Genomic DNA, 23,510 nt, shown 5'->3' with positions numbered 1-23,510 from the left:
CCACCTTAGGTATATTTTGCTTTGCAGCAGGATTGCTTCTTCACTGTTTAGATCAGGGGTGTCAAACATAAGGACTGGAGGCTGGATGAGGCCCTCAGAAGCTTTTTATCCGGCCCTCAGGCTGTGAGCTGCTGAGCCATGCTGAGGTGTTACTGCTGAAAGGGCAGAAATTTAACTCACTTGAAAATTTAACTCTACCGTATCTTGAATATGATCAAGATATGTATATTTTCTCTTCTGTCATTTGCAGCTAATGAGTTCCCAAGTGAGGAAAAGTACTTATTTTTGGTCATGACCTGTTTAATGACATCACTTTCAGCCCTTAGCAGGTATCATGAATGCTATTCAGCCCTCTGTATGAAATGAGTTTGACACCCCTGGTTTAGATAATTAGCAAATATTTTTATTCACCATGTCATCAAGTTGCATAGTCTCATTCTGTCTTATGGATAACTTGATAAGCAATAATTTGAGAAACGCAGGCATTTGACATGGACTAGATAGTTCCATTGACTTAAATCCAAGAACTTCGATGTAGCTGGATTATCAATTATCTTATCTCTCAGTTTTTAGTACTCATTTAAACTAAAGAACCACAATCTTTCTCGTAGTCTCCCCATCTTCTATCACAGGGGCCAGATAACAAAAACAGACAGTGAGATAATGGGTCCCCTCTACAGATTTCAATGAAGCTTTTAACTGGGACAAGGAGGCCAGATGAGACGGAATAAATTCACTTGAATGATCTGTTGACTGGCCATGTTAGTTATGCCCTCATTATCTTCCCCGTTATCCTTGAGGACTCAATCCATTATTCTTTGGGCAAAATGCAGTACTTTTCAGGACCTCATTATTGTTATAATGGTTTAACTCCTGTCAAGAAGATATAAACAGTATATTTTTATAGGGCATGTACTTGCAGTAGTCATAACTACAGTGGCTCATAAACAACAAAGAGCCTTGTAGCACTTTAAGACTGATCAATTCATTTCGTGGACTACTGCAGTTCACAAAACCTTAAGCTGAAATAAATTGGATAGTTTTTAAAGAGCTGCAAGACTCTTTGGTGTTTTTGCTGCAACAGACTAACAATACTTCTCTAGTAGTTGCTATAATGGTCCATGAAAGAATCACCCCATGAGCAAAAATGTTCACATATCACTAGTAGAGGGGACAAAGTTACGTACACAACAAATAGGACTGCAGTTCTACTTCTCTAGGTAATTAAGGAGAGTTGGTAAGCAATGTACCTGATTATAACTGGTAGTATATAAGCAGTAATTTTATTGGTGAACCAAAAATGGTGCCTAAAGTGGACAAGAGGCACACACACTTGTTCAGCTGCTCCAGTCGATGGACTGATTTGTGCATGCACATCTCAAGAAGAAAAACATTTGCTGTAGGGCTTCCGAAGCCCTGTATTTGGATGCTGCCAGATTGAAAACCGCTTGGTTTTGCCTTCATAGTGTCACCCACCACAAGAGGTCACTAGTGTGCCCAAGGAAGCAAAGACACAGCTTCACTACAAGTAAAGCAATTAAACCAGAATAAACTAGTGAAAGCAATTATGGCCAAAGGGCAACCTGCTTCACCACAACAAGTGGACAGCCTATGCACTCCGTGGCTAAACAAGGAACGGTTTCACAAGTTTCTGTTTGTTTAGATCTATTGCTCCAGGCATGTGCTAACATGCTGTTGTTGTAATAACTATGACAGCATTTAATTTCCAGTGTAGAAGCCTGGAGCCACCCCAGAAACTGAGGGAGGGTAAATGGCCATCTTGCTGCAGTGCATGTCTGTATTTGAATGTGGGGTCCTCATGGCCCATGTCCAAGATTCTATCTGTTAGATTATATGGTTACTGTACTGGTGGTGAGCAGTAGCTGTTTAACAAGCAATTGTACAGAAAGCTATTCATCATTCTGCACTCATGAAAAACATTCACCACGCCGTACTGAGTGCATTATACATATGCATTCAGTACATACGGGAGGCTCATGTAGGAACACAAGCAACACCATTTTGTACTATTTGCTACAGAAAGTAGGAAATGCAGAGACCACCCTGTGATGTTTAAATATTGTTTTTTTCTAGTACTGGTGTTGCAAAGACATGGAAGAAGGAAAAGAGAATATCTGAATGTCTGGTTTTCAAATCAGCACTCTGCACGCCCTGCTGAAATAGATGTATGAGCTGAACAAAGCACTACATGGAGAGGCTGCTATTTAAAAAGTATCCAATTATTTCATCCTGTTCTTATGGGGTGCGCACAGGAGCCTGCACCTGTCCATTAGTTTATTCGGCTTTTGATTCAAGGTAGATTGGGGTGTTTAAAGAGCAACACCGATAAACTAGCAATTAGAGGAGAAAGTCAACAAGGTGAGATGGCACCACCCAGTCAGGTGGACTGTTTGCTCTGGAGAGGTGGGGAGACAGTCTCTGGACAGGATAGCAGCCTAAGAGCCAAGATAAGAGTTTTCCGTTTGACATCAGTCTCTACTGCCGCTGAAATTATCAGGGAGGGTAAATTGACATCAATCTGTGAAAATACACTATCTTGAACAATTGCTAATTGATGCTGTTCCTCAGCTGGACCAGATGTAATTGTTTTATATTTAGCCCACCCGCATCTGTAAGGTCAAAGAAAGCCATTAATCCCTCATATTGGTATTATTTATTTTAGATTTATTTCCAATTGTATAATTAAGATGGTATATGACAACACTGTGAAAAAAGAAAACAGTAGCTACCAGAACTGATATTTCTTTAATAAGTATTTCGGATGTATTTTGAAAAATCTTTTTCAAGAGCTATCCAGAACAGTCCATTGCATAGCCTGTAACCAACTGAAACAGATGACAACACTTCCTTCTCTATTTTGTTCTTACTACAGAACTATTCTCCCCATTTTCCACATTGGAAAACTGATGCAGAGGGCGCATGGCTTATTCAAGGCTATCTCCTTCTAACTGCATGAGAATATCAGGTTCAGCTCAGATCTCTCAAATTCTACTCTTCAGAATCCTATGGCCCCAGTGGTCTGAAGAAACCATTGCAATCTCTCTCTCTCTCTCTCTCTCTCTCTCTCTGTGTGTGTGTGTGTGTGTGTGTGTGTACATGTACTCATACATACTTACCAGAGATAGAAATATGCTTCTTTCAAAAAAGAGATATTAGTACTGCGAACTTGTGAACATTTATCAGTAAACCCTCCGTGAGCACAATGGGTTTTATTTCCAAGTGAATATGTGCAGGATTGGGCTGTGTAGAGCATAGCTGGGTTCATCCACTATAGCCTAAAGTGATGAGGCTACACAGAATGTGGGAAGAGGGGAAGAAAAGAGTTGGGAAACAGCACCTTGAAAGAAGTAATGGAGGATGTTTGGGGGGGAAGAAGGATCAGGAGAATAATAGAGCCGTTCCATTGAACCATATCTGTTCAATCCGGTTCTGAAGTGAAGCAAAGAGTTTGACCTCCCTCTATGTTCGTGCCTGCAGAGTCTTTCTCAAGCTACACCAATGCAATGATTTGTACACTACTAATTTGTGCTAGAAGGGTCTACTATCAGGAGAACCAGTGACACAAACCAAGTGACAACCAGGCATGTTCTGTGGCTTCATCTATCTGTACAGAAATACTGGATTAGGAGTTTGTTCAGGCCAGAAGTTATTCCTGTGAGACAGAATTCAGCCTAAACACCTCTCATTTATTTAAAAAAAAAAAATTGGTTGTTGCTGTGTTTCTAACTCTTCCTTCAACTGAGACCTGGCATTGAAACATTCTTGAACCAAGCCCTGGGAAGCTCAGTTTAGCATTTAGCATACAAGTGTTTATATTTGAGGACAGAGTTTTTCTGAATGATCGCCTACTAATATTTTTGATTACAGCACTATCACTGGGGATGGTTCCAAAGAGTTCTTTTTAAAGTGGTGATTCCAGAGTTTCTTCCTCGAGTGGTAGGGACCATGGGGGCACATCTACAAAACACCTAGGAATTGGTTTCAAATCAGTTTCCCATTACTTCCATGGGACGCTGGGAGTTGTAGTTTTGTGCGACTACTGAGCATTCAAACCCTCCCTGTAAAACTAGGAGAACGTTTTGTTGTGGGGTATATCATAATTCTGCAAGAAGGGCTCCATGAGTTGAACAGACGCCCCTTAGGCCACAGTGTCACTGTTCTGAATCAACTTCCCCATTATTAGTTAGGGTCAGAATTCGGTTGTAATGCCTCTCGAAACATCAATGGCTCGACCTGATCACTAAGTGGTTTCCTGAGTAATTTTTATTCAGCATTTATATGAATAGATTCTTTACTCCCTGTTTCTGCCATCTGCATGGCTAAAGTGGATCAAACTGATGGTTCTTAATAACAATAATAAAAACAGAATTTGATCTTCCATAAGTTTGCAGTTGTTCCATATGTCCTTGTGCTGGGAAAATATCAAAGGTTCCAAAACATAAAATGACAACTCCTCTGAAGTGAAGTTAGACTATGAGAAGGGATCTCCCCCCCACACATTTTAATATTATTGAAGGAAGGAGTCATGGGGGTGGGGGTGGAGGCCTATGGATATATACTTGGTATCTTTACCACAGATGTATACACCATGAAATCACCTTTTCACATGTAAAGGTGGATGGATGGATTCTACTTCAGTTCACCAGTTTCAAGAGCAGGAGGACAAATGCCATTCACACTAACAAATATGATTTTTTTTTAAAGGAGAAAGGGATGAAACAACCCAGGTTTCTGAACTAGTGTCTTGGACTCAGTGTTGTAACTTCTGTATCAGTTGCTTCCCACCCACCCCACCAATGGAACCATTACCTCCCACTAGATTAGTGGTTCCCAAACGGTGAGCCAGGGCTGCCTGGGGAGCCGTGGAATCCTCGTGAAAAGCCCACAGCCCTATACAATGTATAGGATTGTAACCCTAATGGGGAGCTGTGGCCAATGGTCCAGTAAGTGAAGGGAGCCGCCAGTCAAAAACGTTTGGGAACCACTGCACTAGATGTTTTGCCCGACCTTCGCCACTGTCACGGTCTCGATCCTGGCCCGACTGTGAGCCCAAGCCTATGCATGTCTACTCAGAAGTAAGTCCCATTATAGTCCCTGGGGCTGACCCCAAGTGTGGCTAGGTTTGCACAGCCTCTGTCGTGTTCTCTTGTGTTGGAAGTTGCAGCTGACCTTTCCAACGACAGCCCCAAACACATGTGCTCCCCACACTTTAAAAAAAAGGGGGGGGAAGGAGGGAGGAAGTTTGATTTTATCCAGAAAATAATTAGAATCTCATGTATTTTTATTGGTTTGAGTATCCAGCAGAGTGGAAATATTGAAACTTCAAGCCCCTCTGCATTAAAAAGTCACCACTGCTGGGTTTTACGAGCTCAGACTGTGTGAAAAGGCGGACGGGGACAGCTTCGGAGGGCCCAACCGGGCCGGGCTGTGGGGAACCCTGAATGGCCATAAAAAGGGTCCGATCGCCCGTAAAACGAACGAGGGTGATATTAAAACGGAGGCCGCTCCATCCGCGTTCGCGGAGGGTTGGAGTTAATAGTTTGCAACCTGGAGCAAGCGATGGGATCGGAAAAGGGCTGGCTGGGCTGCAGCGGAAAAAGAATGAAAGTGCCGGGGATTATGCAGCAGCCCAGGAATGCAATAACTCCGCTCTTGCAGCCTCCCTTTAACAAGGCCTATTGCTGGCTGGCGTAAAAGTCCGCAGAGAAGGATCTCTGCGCCTGGATGGAGGGCTCCCACTCGCAGCGACGCGGGATCGGGGTCTCCTTCCACCTTCTCCTCCCCTTTTGACCGGGCAGCTTGGGGAGGGAGGATTTTTGGCTTCTTCGTTCCCAGCATCCACGTCGTTATTGCACAGGGCAGCCTTTTAGGGCAGGGGTAGGAAGGAAACCGAACTGCAAATCCAAGGCTTCCAGATGAAAAGATGACCTAATTCCCTTGGGAAAAAATCAAGCACTACCTTCAGGGACAGAAATGCAACCCCCAAACCCTGAAATGTACAGGCTTCAGTTCTTTATGAGACACCAGCAAACGCCAGCGGGGTGGGGGCCTGGCGGAGGGGTCTGTTCTGAGCCCCCTCTGTTGAGTCATTGGGGCTCACTGGAATGAAAAGTCCACCAGATCGATGGGAGCCAAGGACTGGTGGGTGTAAAACGATCGTTCCGTTCTCTCCACACTTCCTCGTTTCACTTCCCTGCTCTCTTCCTTGTGAGGCTCCTTGAGGATTGAACCTAAAAATCAATACAGTGCAAGCTGATTTCTTAGCAATCAGCTGTTTTCGGATGTTCGTACTCGTGGAATTCTTGATTGTGTGTGTGTGTGTGTGTGTGGGATCCTCTGTGTGTGTGGTGTGTGTGGAGAGGGATCCCCTATGTGTGTGTAAGTAAAGGGATGTTCCAGAGTCAAGGGGTGGGGAATTGCCTTCACTTCCCCCCCCACCCCAGTTTGCAGGGGGGCTTGTGGTTCTTTTCCCGCAGAAAGCTCGTCCCAAGAACCTGCCCCTTCGACGGGACCGAGTTTCCAAGGAGCGAAAAGTTATTTCCAAAAGGAGTGCAGGGTGAGGAAATGGTCTTACGCAGGAGCCAAATCTTGGGGGGTTCAGGGGAAAAGCCCCTTCATTTCTGTGCATGGAGTTGGCCTCGCATTTCTAGGAGTCGTCCCCCCCCCCCCCCGCTGAGGCGTGCAAACTCGAAATGCTTCAGTCTTAGGACGGCGATTCTCTAGTGCCTCCCACCGCATTCACTAGGGCTTACATCCAAATAGAAGTGCACCGACGGCGGGATCGGGTCCCACGTAGCGCAGGTCCTGGCCATGCCATTCCTCGGGAGTGAGTCTCATGGAGTTCCGCTGGACTTCACTCCTAACTGAGTGCGCGTGGGGTCGGGCTGGTGGGGTCGGGATGCCCCTCAGATGCCCCCCTTGATCCAATTAGTTGTGTCTGGCACCTGGGGGCTCCCCTGCCTTCTGCTATACCAAGCCACCCCTTTGCTTCATGCCCACTTGAGACAGGCACATGGGGACAGGAAGCCCCTGCCGGCGGGTCTGACGCCCAGCCCCCACCCCAAAACAAGGCGGCGGGGAGGTGGAGGGCTGTCAACGCACTCAGTTAGCGCCCGGCCAGGGGTCCTGATCAAAGGTGGCGAAGACGAACGAGCCGCGCTGAAGACATCCGCAGCTTTTCCTCGCACACGCAGCGCGGCAGTCCCGTCAGTCCGGATCCGTCCCATGAGTCACGTTGGCAATGGGAAGCTGGGGGGAGTGAATGCCCGAGTGAATGGGGATAGTCACGCACCCAGGAGAGAGCCAGCACGCACCGGGTCTCAAACAGCACTCAGCCCCGCCGCCTGTTGGGGAAGGTCGCTGCGAAACACGAAGAAAGGCAAGCGTGTCTCTGAGCGCACGCAGAGTGTCTTTCCCCACTCCCTTAGAGGAATCAGACTAAGGCTGCAATCCTATCCACACTTTCCCGGGAGTAAGCCCCATTGAACGAAATAGGACTTACTTCTGAGTAGACATGCTTAGCATTGGACTCTGGCTGCAATCTTATCCACACTTACCTGGGACTAAGCCACATTGGACTTACTTCTAAGTAGACATGCATAGGAGTGAGCTCTCTGGCTGCAATACTATCCACACTTACTTGGAAGTAAACCCCATTGATCATAATCGGACATACTTCTGAGTAGACAGCATAGGATTGGGCTCTAAACTCGCACATATCTGGGACTTAGAAGAAGCGTCGCAAGGCAGAGAAAGTGGCTTTCTGGCAGAAAATCATCTATTCCTCCCCCCCCCCCCGGCGCCGTAGCCACGGGCGCGATGCAGCTATCTAAACGTGTCCCGGAGGTTGGCTGAAATGCTTAGGGGTGGGGTGGGGGGCTGTGACTTGGTCAGAGATCGCGCCCGTCAAGCAGGAACCAAGCCTGCAGTTCTAGGCACACTCATTTGGGAGCAAATCCCGCTGAATTCAACGAGACTTCCAAATGAACGTTTGCAGGATTGGATATTTGCTCGCTCCACAGCCTGGATCAGTCCCAGAGCGAGTAGCAGAGGGGGAGAAGTGTGTAGTGGTTAGAGTCCAAATGAATTCACAGGGCTGTTGTGAGGAAAAGGGGGTGATGGGAGAGAATCTTGAATGGTTCCCTGAATTTTTGGGAGCCTCTTGGAGGAAAGACACAGTAGCAGTGTTGTTACAGTTACTACTACACTTACTCCTCCTCCTCCTCCTCTATGTTCAAGCAAAAAGAGGTGTAGGGGCTCAATTCAACTATTTCTCTTGGAGCCTTGACTCGATTTGTCGACCCTCACTGGTGACAAACACAGTCTAGACATGCTCAGAGACTTCTTGCTCTGGAAGGCGGTTTCACGTCAGTATGGAGGATTTAAGGGCCAGTCCTAACCAATTTTTGTAGTGCCGGTGGAGCCGCCATAAAAGCCCAAGGCAACTCATGTTCCCTTATCTTGCGGAAGCCTCTGCGTCTCCCCCCACACTGTGGGATGCAGTGCACACCCCATTGGCCCGGCTGCATCAGCTTGGGCAAATTGGGCCCGAAGCCACCCAGTTGGGAGGGCAGCCAAGTGTCACCGCCTTTCCTTTCCTTTCCTTTCCAGATCTCGCTCTGCCCGGTGTCTGCAGCAGGCAGAAGTCAACGAGTGCTTCCTTCCCTTCCCTTCCCCTCCGTTGGGGGGTTGCACCTGTTGCATTTCGGCCTGCTCGCTGGAAGGGCAGAGGCTTCTTTGCGCGGTGTGCTTGTGGATTCGCCTCCCGGCTGCTCCATCCTGTGGATTGGCACTGCGGGGTCGGAGGGGGAGGCGCTTGGTAGGGCCGGGGGGCGAGGCCTCTCCTCTTGCCCGCAGGGCTTATTGGCCAGCCGCAGGCTTGGCAGGAAGCTGCTCCGCCCAGCGGCGCCGCCAGATTGAGCCTGCTGCCCCAAGAATCCTCGCAGGCAGCGCCCAGCCAAGCAGCGGTGCCAGGAGTCCCGGGTCACCCCCAGCCAGGCCAGCTATGCAGTACCAGCCCCCCGGCCCGGCCGCCGTACCCCCCTTGTACGCCCCCACCCCGCTGCTGCAGCCGGTGCACCCCACGCCCTTCTACATCGAGGACATCCTGGCCAGGGGGGCGCCCGTGCCAGCCCCGCCGCCGCCGCCCACCCTGCCGTCGCCCAACTCCTCCTTCACCAGCCTGGTGAACTCCTACCGGACCCCCATCTACGAGCCGACCCCCCTCCACCCGGCCTTCTCGCACCCCTTGGCCGCCGCCTATGGGGCGGGCCCCTATGGCACGGCAGCCGGGGCTCCCATCTACCCCTTTCCTCGCGCCGTCGGGGACTACGCGCACGCCCTCATCCGCCACGACCCCCTGGGTAAGCAGTAGCGCCGCCGCCGGATCGGACCGCGAGGGCACCGAGAGGGTGGCTGGGGGCGTGGGAGGGCGGCTGGCGGGCTGAGGATCCCCGAAGGCTCAAGCTAGGTTAAGGGCCCGATCCCAGCAAATTCTCCAGTGCTAGTGCGCTATGTGTGCCAGTGGGGTGCGCGCTGCATTCTGTGGTGGTGGGGCAGTCAGGGGCGTCAGATGTGGCTGCATTGTGGCTACCCCAGAGTTGGAAGGTGGGATAGGATTGGGCCCTAAGGCTGCAATCCTATCCACACTTTCCTGGGAGTAAGCCCCATTGAACACAATGGGACTTACTTCTGAGTAGACAAGCATCGGCTTGTGCTGTAGTTTCCCCTCCCCCCCCAGAAGCGGCGCTGAATGTCCAGATCAGAGTTCGATCCTGTGCGTGCCTACTCAGAAGTCAGCCCATTATAGTCAATGGGGCTTACTCCCAGGTCAGTGTGGGTAGGCAGCCTCGGACAAGCCTTCCTCTCCACGCTTTTCTAGGAGTAAGCCCCATTGACTATAACAGGGCTGACTTCTGAGTAGACATGTATAGGGTTGGGCTCCCAGTCTATGAACGCAGCCCTGAGAAGCGCCGGAGCCCCTGGCTGGCCCTCCTGCTCTCAGAAATCACGGTGGTTGACTGGCTGCTGGTGCAGGAATCGGGCCTCGGAGTTTGACGTGGTCGTTTCATTGGTACACGTACCAGATCGGAGGTTTTGCAACAGGGCAGCAGCAGAAGCCTGCCTGGAGGGGAGCATTCAGCTCAGCAGGCAGAAGTAGCCCGGGGGTTACAGCCCCGTGTCGGCTGCCGCAGGGGTGACAGGGTGTCAGGGTCTGTCTTGGTAGGTGGAAGGAAGGACGGGGTCCTATCCTGCGTCGAGGCCTGAGCAGTGACTGGGATTCCCCACACCCCAGTGGCCCAGACCCGCTTGCGTCACCTCTCGGTCGCTGAAAATGGTCTGTCTTGTGGCCCTTTAAGAAGGACCAGCCTGACTGTGGCTGGAAGCCTCGTAGACGAAGGGAGACCCCCCCCCCAGTTGGATGGCCCAGGGGGCTAGGCCGTGTCCACGTTAGTTGGTGCCGCTACTGCAAAGGCAGGCCAAACCTATGCAGGTCTACTCAGAAGTAAGTCCCAGGGTGTTCAAAGGGCCTACTCCCAGGAAAGTGAGCATGGGATTGTAGCTTCAGGCCGCGGGGCTTTCAAGGGCTCTTTGTGCTGTGGCCAATCCTATGCATGTCTACTCAGAAGTAAATCCCATTATAGTCAATGGGGCTTACTCCCAGGAAAGTGTGTGCAGGGTTACAGTCTATAATTGCTCTGCTCTCCATCCTCGTATTATGGGAGGGGGGGGGAAGGTGTGTATGGTGGGCTCTGAAACCCCAGACACCCAACCCTTGAGCCCCTCCAATTTTAGTGACACCGTACCTCTCCTGCAGCAATTAAATGGGCCGTCCCACAAGTGAAGGGGCAGCCCTCCTGCCTTGTGAGCATCGCCCGTGCTACCGCTGTGAGATGGGAGAAAAGTGTAGTGTATATTGCTTGTTGTGCCAAGAATCGGAGTAGCTAACCCAGGCTGCCATCCTATGCATGCTTTCCTGGGAGTCAGCCCCATTTAACTCAGTGGGACTTTCTTCTGAGTAGACACGCATAGGATTGGGCTGCCAGAGCCGTCAAGTACACGCACGGAGTTCCACGTGCGCGATAAGATAGTTCTGCATTGCCTTCTAGGCTGATCCTGCCTACGCACGTGTACTTGGAAGTAAGTTTCACCGAATTTACTCCCGATACGTGTGTTTCAGCTCAGTGAAACGCTTAGCTTTTGTCAGGGCTGGCCCCAAATGGTCATTTACTCACAAGTAAGTCACACTGTGGCCGAGGGGCCTAAATTAAAGATGTTTGTGTGCAGGATTGCAGGCTAACTAAGAGCTCAATCCTGTGTATGTCAACTCAGAAGTCCATCCCATTATAGTCAATGGGGCTTACTCCCAGGAAAGTGTGGCTAGGATTGCAGCGTGAAGGGTCCTTGTTTTGCTTGTCTACGAAGAAGTAAGTTCCATTATAGTCAATGGGGCGTACTCCCAGGAAAGTGTGGGTAGGCTTGCAGCTTCATGCGCTGGGATTAATGCGAGAATGTATATTGTGGGCTGGGTGCGGGGAGAGCTCCGATCCTTAAACGCGTTAGGCAAGCAGACCCATTTCAAATAGATGGGCTTGCGTGTAGGTGGTGTGCGGATAACAGTCTTGCCCAAGTTGGCACAAAACCGGAGTCACTTCGGAGCCAGGAGAGATCAACATCTCTCGATTGTATTTCTCGATTGTTTTAAAGTAAGAGGGGGGAGAACGCAGGGAGAGGGAAAGTCGTGACCCCATTGGTGCTGAGGGGAAAACTGAGGCTGGTGAGGTCCCCCCCTCGTCTAAGATTGCAGGGTCGGCTTCAGTCTGTGCTGCCTGAGAGCTCGGCCGCCCCTTTCCGTTCATACAGGATATCTTGCGCTCTTGATAGGAGTAAATCTGGTTTCAGAAGCTGTTAAGTGTTTTCCTGGCCGCCCGGACCAGGCTCTTCCCCGGGAGTCGTGCACGCTGCTGATTATTTTATCGACATCCTCAATACAGACAAATTCAGGAAACACTCGGCTTCTGATAGCCCGGATCCGTTTTTCTGATATTGTTCATTTCCAATGTGTGGGATGGGGCTTGATGGCAGCTAAAATAACTTCTGGCTTCCTTAAAAAAGAAGAAGCAGCAGGCTGTTTTCACCAGAATTACTAAAGCCTGACGCAAACGCAGGCTGGAAAGGCACAGTGGCCTTTTCAGAGGAGGACGCTCTGCAGCCCTGGTCGTGGTCAGCCCTGCAGTAGCCTGATCCTGTGCTGCAGGTTTCCTTGGAAGTAAGCCCTCTTGGGTGCAGTGGGGCTCGCCCCCCCCCCGAGGTGTGCCCATCGCTGCAGCCTTATTTTGAACCCCTTTGACCTTATTTCGTTACCAGGAAATTATGAATAACTTAACTTCACAAGTCCCACTTCCAGTTTCTGGTTTTGCTTATTCTAAACGCAGCGCAGGTATTTCATTGGGTAGTCAAGCCCAGTAAAGGCTCAGGACTGCAACTCGATTGCAAACATCAGGCTGCGAGCCCATGCAAGTCCACCTTCGCATAACTTTTCATAAAATCGCAGGGATTTACTTCGGAGTAAACGGGCATAGAGTCTGCCTGTTGGAAGACTGGTGGCCGACCTTGCAGGGTTGTAGTGAGGATAGTCGCAATTAAGCTTCCATGTTCAAAGGCAGTCTATCTGCAATCTTATGTCTGTCTACTCAGAAGTAAACCCCTTTATGTTACTCCCAGGAAAGTGAGAGTAGGATTGCAGCCTAACTCTAGCTAGCAGAGGCTGAGGACAAGAGGGGGTGAGGGCATCTAGGTCCTGCCTGCCTGTGAGCTTCCCAGAAGCATCATCCTGGCCCTTGTTAGAGACAAAACAAACATTGTTGGAGACAAAAACAATGGAGCCCATGAGGTTGTTTGGGTCTAATTTAGCAAGGGAAGATTTAAGTGCCTTTGATGCAATTTTTTAAAATGTACAACATGGATTACATGGCTGTTATTGTCTGGCATTTAAAAAATATTGGAAGATGGGTGGGAGGCAGTTGTCATTCCCTTTACACAGATGGGGAAAGGGGTCCTAAGACCTCCTAACTTGCCCATGGCTTTTCATGGCTGCCATATGAACACATAAAAGGAAAATATAAATCCAAAATTCCAGATTGGATCCCTGTCTCTGATTGCATCAATAGGCGTTGTTTTTTTAATTGTTTCATATTATTATTATTAGCTTTAATTCAGGTAAATGCCCTCAGAACTGGGGTGCAGGTTCTAGTTGACTGTGGGCTGCCATGAAAAAACAAATCCACACATTTCCATGGAATTCCACTTTCAACCTTGGAAGGCAGGTTATGTTTGGCACCGCAGCTTAAACCTATGTTCAGTGCTTCCTCTAGTGTATTTCCTGCAGTTCTTTTATTTCAGGATGGACTCCTAAGAACACATGGACGTTGCAATAATAAGTCTTAAATTCCGTTGCAATAATAAGTCTTAATCTCTCAGTAAATACTTTTTGGATTGGAATATGCCTTAAGCCGTGTCTGCTCAACGTTGCATATGCACAGCAGGAAGCAAAATATGTTCACCTGTGGACTGGGCAAAAATGGGTTTTAATCTAGATCGGTGACATCTGGAATTTAGTTGAGACGACTGTGGATGGAGTGCAGTTCATAAACCACTTGCAGCTACACTACTGCTACTTAGACAGTTTGCAGCCCATCCCACAAAGAAGTATTTAGATCTTAACAAATCCCGATCTACGTTTTATTTGGCCATATGGAAGCTTGGAGCATTCAAATGTGCAATTATTTCAATGCTCATACATTTATTTATTTTTTTTAATTTTATTTTATTCACTGCATTAAAACCCTGCTTTATTTCCCCAAAAGGGCACTCAAAGCGGCTGTTCGATAATACTAACACTGTAATTAATTACGATTCGTTGAATGGTGGTTTGGTTTTCAACCTGTTGTTTCAAAATCAGTTCCACCGTTTTCTGACTTCTCTGAAAGGGCACTTAACTTGGAAGTAGGTTCCACAGAAACGACTGGGATTTACAAGGGTAGGTGCTTAGGATCAGTTTGTACCCCGACACCCCAATTTATGTGGAGGGAGAAAGAAGAAGAGAAAATTAAAGTTCAGGTTAACCCATTTTTGCCCTACCCCCATGTGTACGCATTTGATCCCTGCAGCGTATATGTAACCTTGGGCCGAAATGGTTTAAGTGTGCTTCAGGGTTGGACATTCCAGAGATTTCCATAAAACTCCTCTTCCCATAACGGGCTTTGGATAAGAAGCAGACTGGTCTCTTGCTCCTGGTACAGGAGTGAAAGTGGTTGAGCAAAGAGGCCAGAGTGGGTAGGTTTTAAACTAGAAATACTGTACATGCTTCTAGCCCATAAGCTTTTAAACTCTTGTTATGGGTCCAGAAAACTTAGAAAAAGAATCTCTCAACCCAAACCAAAAACATAAACCCATTTAAAACCAAACGCCATGCAGCTGAGGCCCACTATTTTTTTTAAGGGTCTTATTCCATATAAATGAATTTATGTTTTGTAATTCTGGTCTCTCGTGCAGTTAAATACATCATGCAGTGTTTAATTATTTTTGCCCCGCCCACAGGTGTACACATTTGGTCCCTGCCTGTTTCGTATATGCAACGTTGGGTAGAAATGGTTAAGCGGATTGGGAAGAGTTGCCCTGGCTGTCTTCGTGAAAACACAGTAGAATGCGTTCTAGTGCGCTTATGTAGCGATGTGAGTGTAAATGGTGCTCTTCAAGGAGTGAAAAGACCCGTCCCTGGCGCTAGAGGCTCACCCTAGAGATATTGACATGAGGAAGCCAACCGGGGTATGGTGGTGGTGGACGGAGGCGGTGGGAACAAGGACAGCATCTGAAATAGTTTTGAACCGGTGCCTCACTGCAGTAGGGAAAAGTGGAACAAGGAAAGTTTGCCAGCGTATTATTATTATTGACAGTATTTATATACCGCTTTTCAACGAAAAGTTCACAAAGCGGTTTACAGAAAAATCAAATAACTCATGGCTCCCTGTCCCAAAAGGGCTCCCAATCTAAAAAGATGCAAATGAATACCAGCAGACAGCCACGAGAAAAGAAACTGCTGGGCTGAGGAGGACAGGTTATTTTCCCCCTGCTAAATAAACCAGCAGCGCCCACTTTAAAAAATGCCTCTTACCCAGTTAGCAGGGTAACAGTTAATGTATATGGTATATGTAATTTACACATATATATACATTTACATATATAAAATTGTGTGTAATTGATAACGTGTAATTTACATATATATAAAAAGTGTGTGTGTGTGTGTGTGTGTGATCCCGTCACACATACAACAGGATGCGCAACATAGATGCGCGGGTGAATTTACTAGGCGTCATTTATTAGGCTGGGGAGTAAAATAACGCTCTGATTAGACTCGACTTGTGCTTTGCGTGTCTGGAAACTCCCCCCTCCGCCTGCCCTTCAGAGCCACCGCTTTGGAGGAGGTGCCAGCAGGGCCATGGAGGCGAGCGGGGCAAGCTTTGGTAGCCTTCCTGAGTGTAGGGAAAAAAGAAGAGCATCGTTGGGGGGTTGGCTGGCAACCTTCAGGTCGACCAGAACAACAAGGGCGGGGTGAGAGGTTTGTCTCTCTTTTTGACAAGGCTCGGATTCCCCCAAGAAATGGACGTCCCGCGAGTAGGGGGCTGAGGAGGAACGTCCTCCCTCCCTGCAGGCACCCTGTGCTGGTTCTTCAGCTTGTAGAGCCGAAGCACAGAGCGGGGAGAAGCAGCTGCAGCTCCCCCCCCCCCCCCGCAGGGAACTCCCTCCCTGATCAGCCCCTTCCTAGCTCCTGGCAGGGTGGTGAAGGCGAGACGGGGAGAGCCTCGGGCGCCGTCCTGAGCTCCTGAGAGTAGGTAAGGCGGGCTGCATCCCGCGGACGTGCGGCGGGTGGGGAGGCAGGTGAGGCAGAGCCTCCCGCCGGGCTCCTTCCAAGAGCGCTGCCGCAGTGTGAGGCTCCCACCACCCACGCGCTCTGCGCAGAGCCTCCCCACGGGAGTCCTTCCGAAAGCGCCACCGCCACGTGAGCTGCTCAAGCACATTCAACCCAAGCGCGTGTGCTTGAGCATCTCATGCTGCGGTGAGGAGGCTCTGCCACACGGACAGCCACACGGCCGGGCTACTTTCCGGTCCTCAACCGGGAGGTGGCTGGCCCCGCTCAGCGAAGGGCTATGAGCCCAGTCCTATGCCTGTCTACTCAGAAGTAAGTCCCATTAGAGTCAGTGGGGCTTACTCCCAGGAAAGTGTGCATAGGATTGCATCTCAGAGCTCAGTCCTAGACATGTCTACTCAGGAGTAAGTCCCATTAGAGTCAGTGGGGCTTACTCCCAGGAAAGCGTGGCTAGGATTGCAGCCTCAGCCTGCCACGGGTCTTTCCATTGCAATCCCAGAGTGCGGGCCGCCCTGTGGGTCTCCGGGAGGAGGAGACCCACGACTCTCTGTGGCCCTCGGGGCTGAGCCCGCTTGGGGTGCCTCAGTGATGCGGACCTGGCCGGGCGCTCCCGGGCGCGGGCTGCTCTCCTGGGAGTCGTGCTCGCCTTCGGCGATGGTTTCCTGGGGTTGGTGCAGCGAGCGGGAGGAAGGAGGCAGCTTCGGCTCTCTTCTTCCGAGCCAGAGACCAACAGGAAACACATTGGCGGAAATGTTGCCATCCTCCTCGCCTACTGCCCTCGTCCGGCTGGGGACAAATCAGAGGAGGCTGCCTGCCTCCAGCAGCGGAGACTTAGGGCCCCGTTCTACCCGCGCTTTCCTGGGAGTAAGCCCCATTGATTATAATGGGACTGACTTCTGAGTAGACAGGAATAGGCTTGGACTCTCAGGCCCCAATCCTACCCAACTGTCCAGCACTGGGGCTGCTTTGCAGCTGCATCCAAGTAGGGGGACAAGCACTCCCTGACCTGGAGGAGCCCTCCATGAATGCACCCCCTCCGCAGAACACAGCAGGGGCTGCATTGGCACAGCTGCCCCAGTGCTGGAGAGTTGGAGAGGATTGGGCCCTTATCCTCCAGCCCTCAGCCCATGGCTGACCCCCCATCAACAGGCTGGGACTGGGGAGGAGTGGACCTCTGTTGAGGGGGCTTTTAATAAAAAAAAACCCCAGACTTTTTACATTCAGGCTTTTGATTCCCGAGTTTGACTATCAGGAGCATGAAAAAGATCATGCCAGTAGCGGTGTCCTTTCATTCTAGCCAGATTCAGATTCAGAAACCTTTTATTGGCATAAAATCAAAACACAGTATACTTAAACCATACCTAAAACAGCCACATAAATCAAGCCAATCCATCACCCTTACTCACTTATACCACGCCTCCTCAAAATTAAATAAAGAAATTTCACCACCTGTCGTGTACATTCTTCATCCTTTCCTAATAGCAAATGATGTAGCACAAGGTCCTCCAACCCATGTAAGGAGGACAAAAGCGGCTTGAGCAACTGCAAACACAGATCCTCAAACTGTTCTTTCCTTCTAGCAATGTTTCAACATTATGGCGCCCTGTTTTCTCACTTCTTTCACTGTCTCCAGAAGGCACTTATACTGATGTTTCACTATTAGGCCAATTGATTATACTTGTCTCAATCCATCTTGACTCAGGGATTAAGCCATTTCTGCCCAACGTTGCATATACGCAACAGGGCACCACACCGAATACGCAACTTTGCATATACGCAGCAGGCATCAAATATGTATACCTGTGGGCTGGGCAGAAATGGGTTAAACAACTCAGAATTCTTTGATGGGGGGATTCTCATCAGTGGCATGTAAATAGGACATATAACAGGCAAAGGTGTTGGGGGGGAGTTGTTTTGAATCTACTGGCACAGGCATGGCACTGAGCGCACAGGCAGGTTGGCTTCCTGGTTCCAGTCACAGTTCCTATGTGTATGGAGCAGTGTTTCTCAAACTGTGGGTCAGGATCCACTAGGTGGGTCTTGAGACAATTTCAGGTGTGTCCCCACTCATTTCAATATTTTATTTTTAATAGACTTTATGCTACCATGGTATGTGACTGCATTTGGGGAAATGTTACAGATCTGTATCTTTAACAGGCTACTATGAATATGCTTTGAACAATGATAATAAATGGGACTTACTCCTGGGTAAGTGTGGGTAGGATTGCAGCCTAGGAATGTCCAAAATTTTCCTGCTTAATGATGTCTCTTACGGTCACGACATCACATCTGGTGGGTCCTGACAGATTCTCATTCTAAAAAGTGGGTCCTGGTGCTAAATGTGTGAGAACCACTGGTATGGAGGATTAGACTTGGCCCTAGTTCCTGCCTAGCATATAGATCCAGCCCTGCCTGACAGAGGCACACAGGCCTTGTTCTTTCAAGAACTTGACCTGAGGTTGAGAAGGCCAATCCATTTCCTGAAATTGGTCTGTGATCTATGCACATGTAAATGCTGCTGCTTGAGTGAGAACTTGCATTGGATTTCTCTTCCTGTGGAGAACATGGAGCTGTTGCCCAGTTGAAATAACATGAAACATCTGGACGCAACTTTGAATATTCATGGAGGAAAGGCATGTTCTACCCTTGGTAGTTCCAGAGGGGGGATGGCAAGGGGCCTCACAAGTACCTCGTCTAGTGCCTCACTTCAGTTTACCCTTTCTGTGCATCTCTCTCTCTCTCTCTCTCTCTCTCTCTCTCTCTCTCTCTCTCTCTCTCTCTCTCTGTGACCACCACCCTGTTCAACCTGGGCTAAACCAAGCAAAGAAGGTGGTTGCACCAGGGACCTCACTGTTCCTCTAACTCTCCCCGTATCTGTCTCTCACAGGGAAGCCACTTCTCTGGAGTCCCTTCATGCAGAGGCCGCTGCACAAGAGGAAAGGAGGCCAGGTGCGTTTCTCCAATGACCAGACCATTGAGCTGGAGAAGAAATTTGAGACACAGAAGTACCTGTCCCCACCTGAGAGGAAGCGACTGGCCAAGATGCTGCAGCTCAGTGAGAGGCAGGTGAGAGCCCCAGGACCCTGACACTTCTTCGGCTTGGGGAGGGGAGCAGTTCCAGTCCTAGACACCTCCCCACTGGAGTATTGAAATGCTTCCAATTCTCTCCAGCAACATCTCGCAACACACACACACACACACACACCCCAGCATGGAAAGAGTAAAAAATGGGTAGGTCAGAGCCTGCAGCCCCAGTCTACTCTTGGTGGTGCTTGCTGGAGAAGTGGGGCTTCTCAAGAAAGTGGTCCCCCCCAGGCAGCCACTTGACTGGAGGCAGCCCCTCACCCTGCATTTCTGCCCTTCAGTTGTCTGGTCAATTCAATTTTTGTTTGGTAGCTTGAACGACCCAGGGGTGAATTCAGTCTGCTTTTCTTAGCACTATATTGGGCATGTGCACTTTGGGGAAGGGCATTCAGGAGTAAAACTTTACCTGCCAAGAAGCTTTGAATTAACTCCATTGCCTCTACCTTGTTAGGTCCCTTGCTAGAATGCTGCAAATACACCAGGGGTCAATAGCCACATCCTTGACATAAATCAGTTATGTTTTAGAAATGATTGTGGTGGTTCAGATTTGAAGTAAATTCGAAGTAAGCTTTTTCTTTAAAAGAGGAGTCATTGCAAAGGAATGAGCCAAAAGAATATTCCTGTAAACAGAGAGGAAAGCAGTCCAGCTTATGCATGTTTACTCGGAAGTAAGTTCCATTGCATTCAGTGGTGCTTACTTGCAGAGAGAAATGCACACATTTGCATCCTAAGGCTGTAATCTGGTATTCTTTCCTGGGAGTCAGCTCACGTCTATTTAAATGTGCTCCGAATAATCAGTCCATTTCTTTGGATCTTTCTCCCCTTAATGTGTTTCTTTCTCTCTGTCTTAAATCATTTAGGTTAAAACGTGGTTTCAAAATCGACGGGCAAAGTGGAGGCGTCTAAAGCAGGTAGGTGGAGATTATGCCTCTGCTCATATTTGGAGCCCATGCTGGAGTCCTGTGCATTATATTGCAATCCCCAGAGAATGTAGTGAGACCACACAGAATTGCGCTGTTTAATCTTCTTGAGCTACAATTGTTTTAGGATAATCTAATACGACAATCAATTGCTTTGATACAAAGAAGTTATTATTATTATTATTATTATTATTATTATTATTATTATTATTATTATTATTATTATTATTATTATTATTATTTAGAGTGGGGTCCTATTATGATTTGAGGGCTATGTCTGCTGCCAGGGATACACAAGATCAGTATTTTAAAGAACATCACAATCTAGATACAGCCTCTGACAACTCATGAGAATGGCTATGATTCACCAAGCAGCTGAGATGCAGTGCCCTGGCTTTAAGTTCATTTACTCAAGTTGATTTCCATGAAGTAAATCTGTCAAACTGTTCAGCTCAACTAATTTATAGATTGCCCAGCACATCTTATCTATCATGTTCCTTGTTTCTATAATCTTATATGTAAGGCATTAGGTAGGCTAATGAGAGTTATAAAACATTTATTCAGATTTTTAAACTCCTACGTAAATTATTAGTAGTGAATGAGTGGGCAACTCTACCTTGAGACCCTAGGTGGTAATTCCAGCTAGAAAGACAATCCTAGGCTAGATGGATGAAGTACCTGACCAGAATGATGAGTAAGGGTGCTACTAGATGTGACAGCAGCAGGATCTGACTTGGGTCCTGCCATTTCTTTTAAAGGGGTGGTGAGATGATTTAAATTGCTGGGGCTGGTGTGAAAGAGATGTTGAACCTTATGAAGGTAGCTTCATATAGTAATGGATGTTCAGAGCTCAGTAACTTTCTCCTTGATTCCAATGGCTTCCTCTCATGATTGTAACTTCCATTATAAATCTTCTTTGTTTATACTAGTTTGAACTTTTTTTCTCCAGGAAAACCCTCAAGCCAGCAAAAAAGAAGAACCTGGTAATGGAGACAGCCATCAGGATCCCAGACAAGACGTCTGTGTGAGCCCCAAGCAAGATAAAGAAGCTTCTCCAGACCGATCCCAGTACACATCTTCACCAGCATCCCAGGAAGAGCTGGACTCTGACATATCAGATGAAGAGGTGGACATTGAAGGTGACAAGGGCTATTTCAATGGTCCCCATCAGTAGTGGCTCCTTGAGAATGGACCTACTCTCCACTTGCACTTTAAGAGGAGTTAGTTTGACAAAAGTGATTCTGCTAAAATAGGAGAGATTTATCCTTCAGTCTTGGGCGAGGGTGGGGGGAGCAACACATTTTGTAACTCTAACAGTCAGGAATTTGTATAGACAATCTATTGATAAATGGGGCAGAGATTTTCTTTAAATCAAGAAACCCAGTTTTGTTGAGGTATAACTGTAGGCTGATCAGTTTGAGATCCTACCAGGAATTAAACTACTACATCGTTCTCCATGAAAAACTGGGCATGATGATCCTGAGCCAGCTCAAGGGGAAAAATAAATCAAATCAAGATGGACCATGAATGCTCAAGGAAAATTTCATTTCTAGGGGTGGAACCTTTCGCAAAGATCTCACAAACATAGTGGAATGCAGAACTGAAACACAAGTTTTGCATAGGGTCATGGGAGCAGCTTTCTTGACAATGGGAAACTCTGCCTGAGACCCCAGGAGGTAATTCCAGCTGGAAAGACAATCCTACGGAACCATAGGCCCCTCAAGATGACTTTTTCTCATCTACTGAAAACCATGTATATTGTACATTTGTGATATGTGGACACTGTATATAAAGAGCTATTAAAAAATGGGAAACATGGTGTGGGAAGGAGAATTTTCACCCACTCCCAACATGTTTTCTGCAGGCTGACCAGTCTTGAATGGGCTGTGCTTTGTTTATACTAAAATCTTTGCAACCTACTGATCCATTTTAAATTTGCAAGGCCCTAGTGCAGTGGTTTTCAAACTCTCCAGCAGTTTGAAGTCCTTTGCAGGGGCAAGGAGGGAGGCAGTGGGGTCTGGGGGAAGGCATCGGTGCAATCCCCAGGATCGCACCACTCAGGGCTGCAGGGGCTTGGCTGTACTTGCAACAGACTCCTGCAGCCTCCCAGGGCTCCCCGCATCTTCGAAAGTGAAAGTGAAGCGATCGTGCTCCACTTCCAGCTTTGCGGAAGTGGAGTGCAATTGCTCCACTTTCACTTTCGAAGCCTCGGGATCCTTGCAGAAGGTTGCGCAGGGCTCCCCACACCCTTGGGAGGCTGCAGGAGGCTGTTGCAAGTACAGCCAAGCCCCTGCAGCCCCCTGAGTGGTGCGGTCCTGGGGATCACGCCCCTGCCTCCTCACTACCTCCTGGCCACCCCTGCCCCTTAAGGGGAAACAGGCCAGGGCCCACAGGCTGGGGCGTCATGACGCCCCAGTCTGAAAAGCCCTGCCCTAGTGTATATTCTGGATTTCTTAACTGTTAGAGCATAGTTAATTTGTGTTCAACAATTATGTGCTCTAGTTTAAGAGGATCAGACTAAGATTCACCTAATTCATTCTTTGTAAGAATCTCAGCAGTTGTTAGGTGGTCCATTGGAAATTGTGCCAGTGGTCCAGAAGTAGACTGCTCCTTCTGAGTAAACAGAAATGATGTATTCTATGTGATATGCAGGCCATTTAATACAATTGTCTTGTTTCTTTTTACTTCATTTTTTAAAGATGTGTGTGTGAGCTGGGGCAAAAGGCTATCTGTAAGTCATACCTGTATTTTTGTAAGTATGTACATATTTCTGTATGTACAAAGGACCTGTATGTGATCACTCATGGCATTGCTAGGGGGTGCGGGCCATACTAGTGACATGCACAGAGGGGGTGACACCACTACTGGCCAAAAATTTTTTAATCTTGATGTTTTTGAATAATATGTTATATATCACTCGATGTGTAATTTCATGCAGAATGCGATGAAATAAACCACGTTGAAATATCTTTATTCTATCAAAAGTTATACCCAAAAAACCAGTAGGGCAGGGCAATGGTACATCATGATGCCCACTGCCTGGGATATTGCCCTGCCCACTGCCTGGGAGGAGATCCATTATGGGCGTGATGCACTGGCCACCTGTACTGGGTGATACAAACTCCAGTGATGCCACTGTGATCACTGGTTGCATTCACAACATTAAAAGTAGCCAGGAGAGCCAGACTGTGACAAGCAGGAATTCTGAAACATCTTTGGAGACAGGCTCAGAAAGCTGGAGGGTCCTCTTTCTCTGTTTATCACTTCTTATCTCTTCTTTAGTGGTAGATTGTCCCTTCTGATCCCTAAGGAAAAAGGAGAGATTAAATAAAGGCAAATAAGGGACAGAGATAGAAAAGCAGCCTGCAGCTATTGCCTTTCTGCATATGTTTGTATGATCCCCTTGAGCTTTCTCCACTTATCTCAGGGAGCTTCAGAATTCTCAATGGTAAGGTCTGGTCTTCATATGCAGCAAAATGAAGTAGAATGGACTGTACCACTACTGGCTGCAGATGGGGATGCCATTTTTGAACACTGTTCAATTGGAAAAAACTCCCTGC

The 23,510-nt window shown here is 48.2% G+C and overlaps 1 protein-coding gene across 1 annotated transcript; it reads left to right on the top strand.

The window, feature by feature from the left end:
- Positions 1-9,025: 9,025 nt before the first annotated feature.
- HHEX (hematopoietically expressed homeobox) lies at positions 9,026-21,914 on the top strand. Its single transcript, XM_066621667.1, has 4 exons — positions 9,026-9,383; positions 18,834-19,012; positions 19,891-19,941; positions 20,900-21,914. The coding sequence occupies exons 1-4, from the start codon at positions 9,026-9,028 to the stop codon at positions 21,122-21,124; spliced, it is 813 nt and encodes a 270-aa protein (XP_066477764.1). The 3' UTR covers positions 21,125-21,914.
- The last annotated feature ends 1,596 nt before the right edge of the window (positions 21,915-23,510 follow it).

This window comes from Tiliqua scincoides, chromosome 3 (genome assembly GCF_035046505.1).
Source record: "Tiliqua scincoides isolate rTilSci1 chromosome 3, rTilSci1.hap2, whole genome shotgun sequence".
In the NCBI taxonomy this organism is placed as follows: Eukaryota; Metazoa; Chordata; class Lepidosauria; order Squamata; family Scincidae; genus Tiliqua; species Tiliqua scincoides.
This window is presented reverse-complemented; position numbering and strand designations above follow the sequence as displayed.

Bases quoted from the DNA above. Each gene is read 5' to 3' on its own strand.
- HHEX (XM_066621667.1), top strand. From the start codon at position 9,026: ATGCAGTACCAGCCCCCCGGCCCGGCCGCCGTACCCCCCTTGTACGCC. The intron at 9,384-18,833 runs GTAAGCAGTAGC...TGTCTCTCACAG, and splicing joins CATCCGCCACGACCCCCTGG to GGAAGCCACTTCTCTGGAGT. The intron at 19,942-20,899 runs GTAGGTGGAGAT...TTTTTTCTCCAG, and splicing joins AGTGGAGGCGTCTAAAGCAG to GAAAACCCTCAAGCCAGCAA.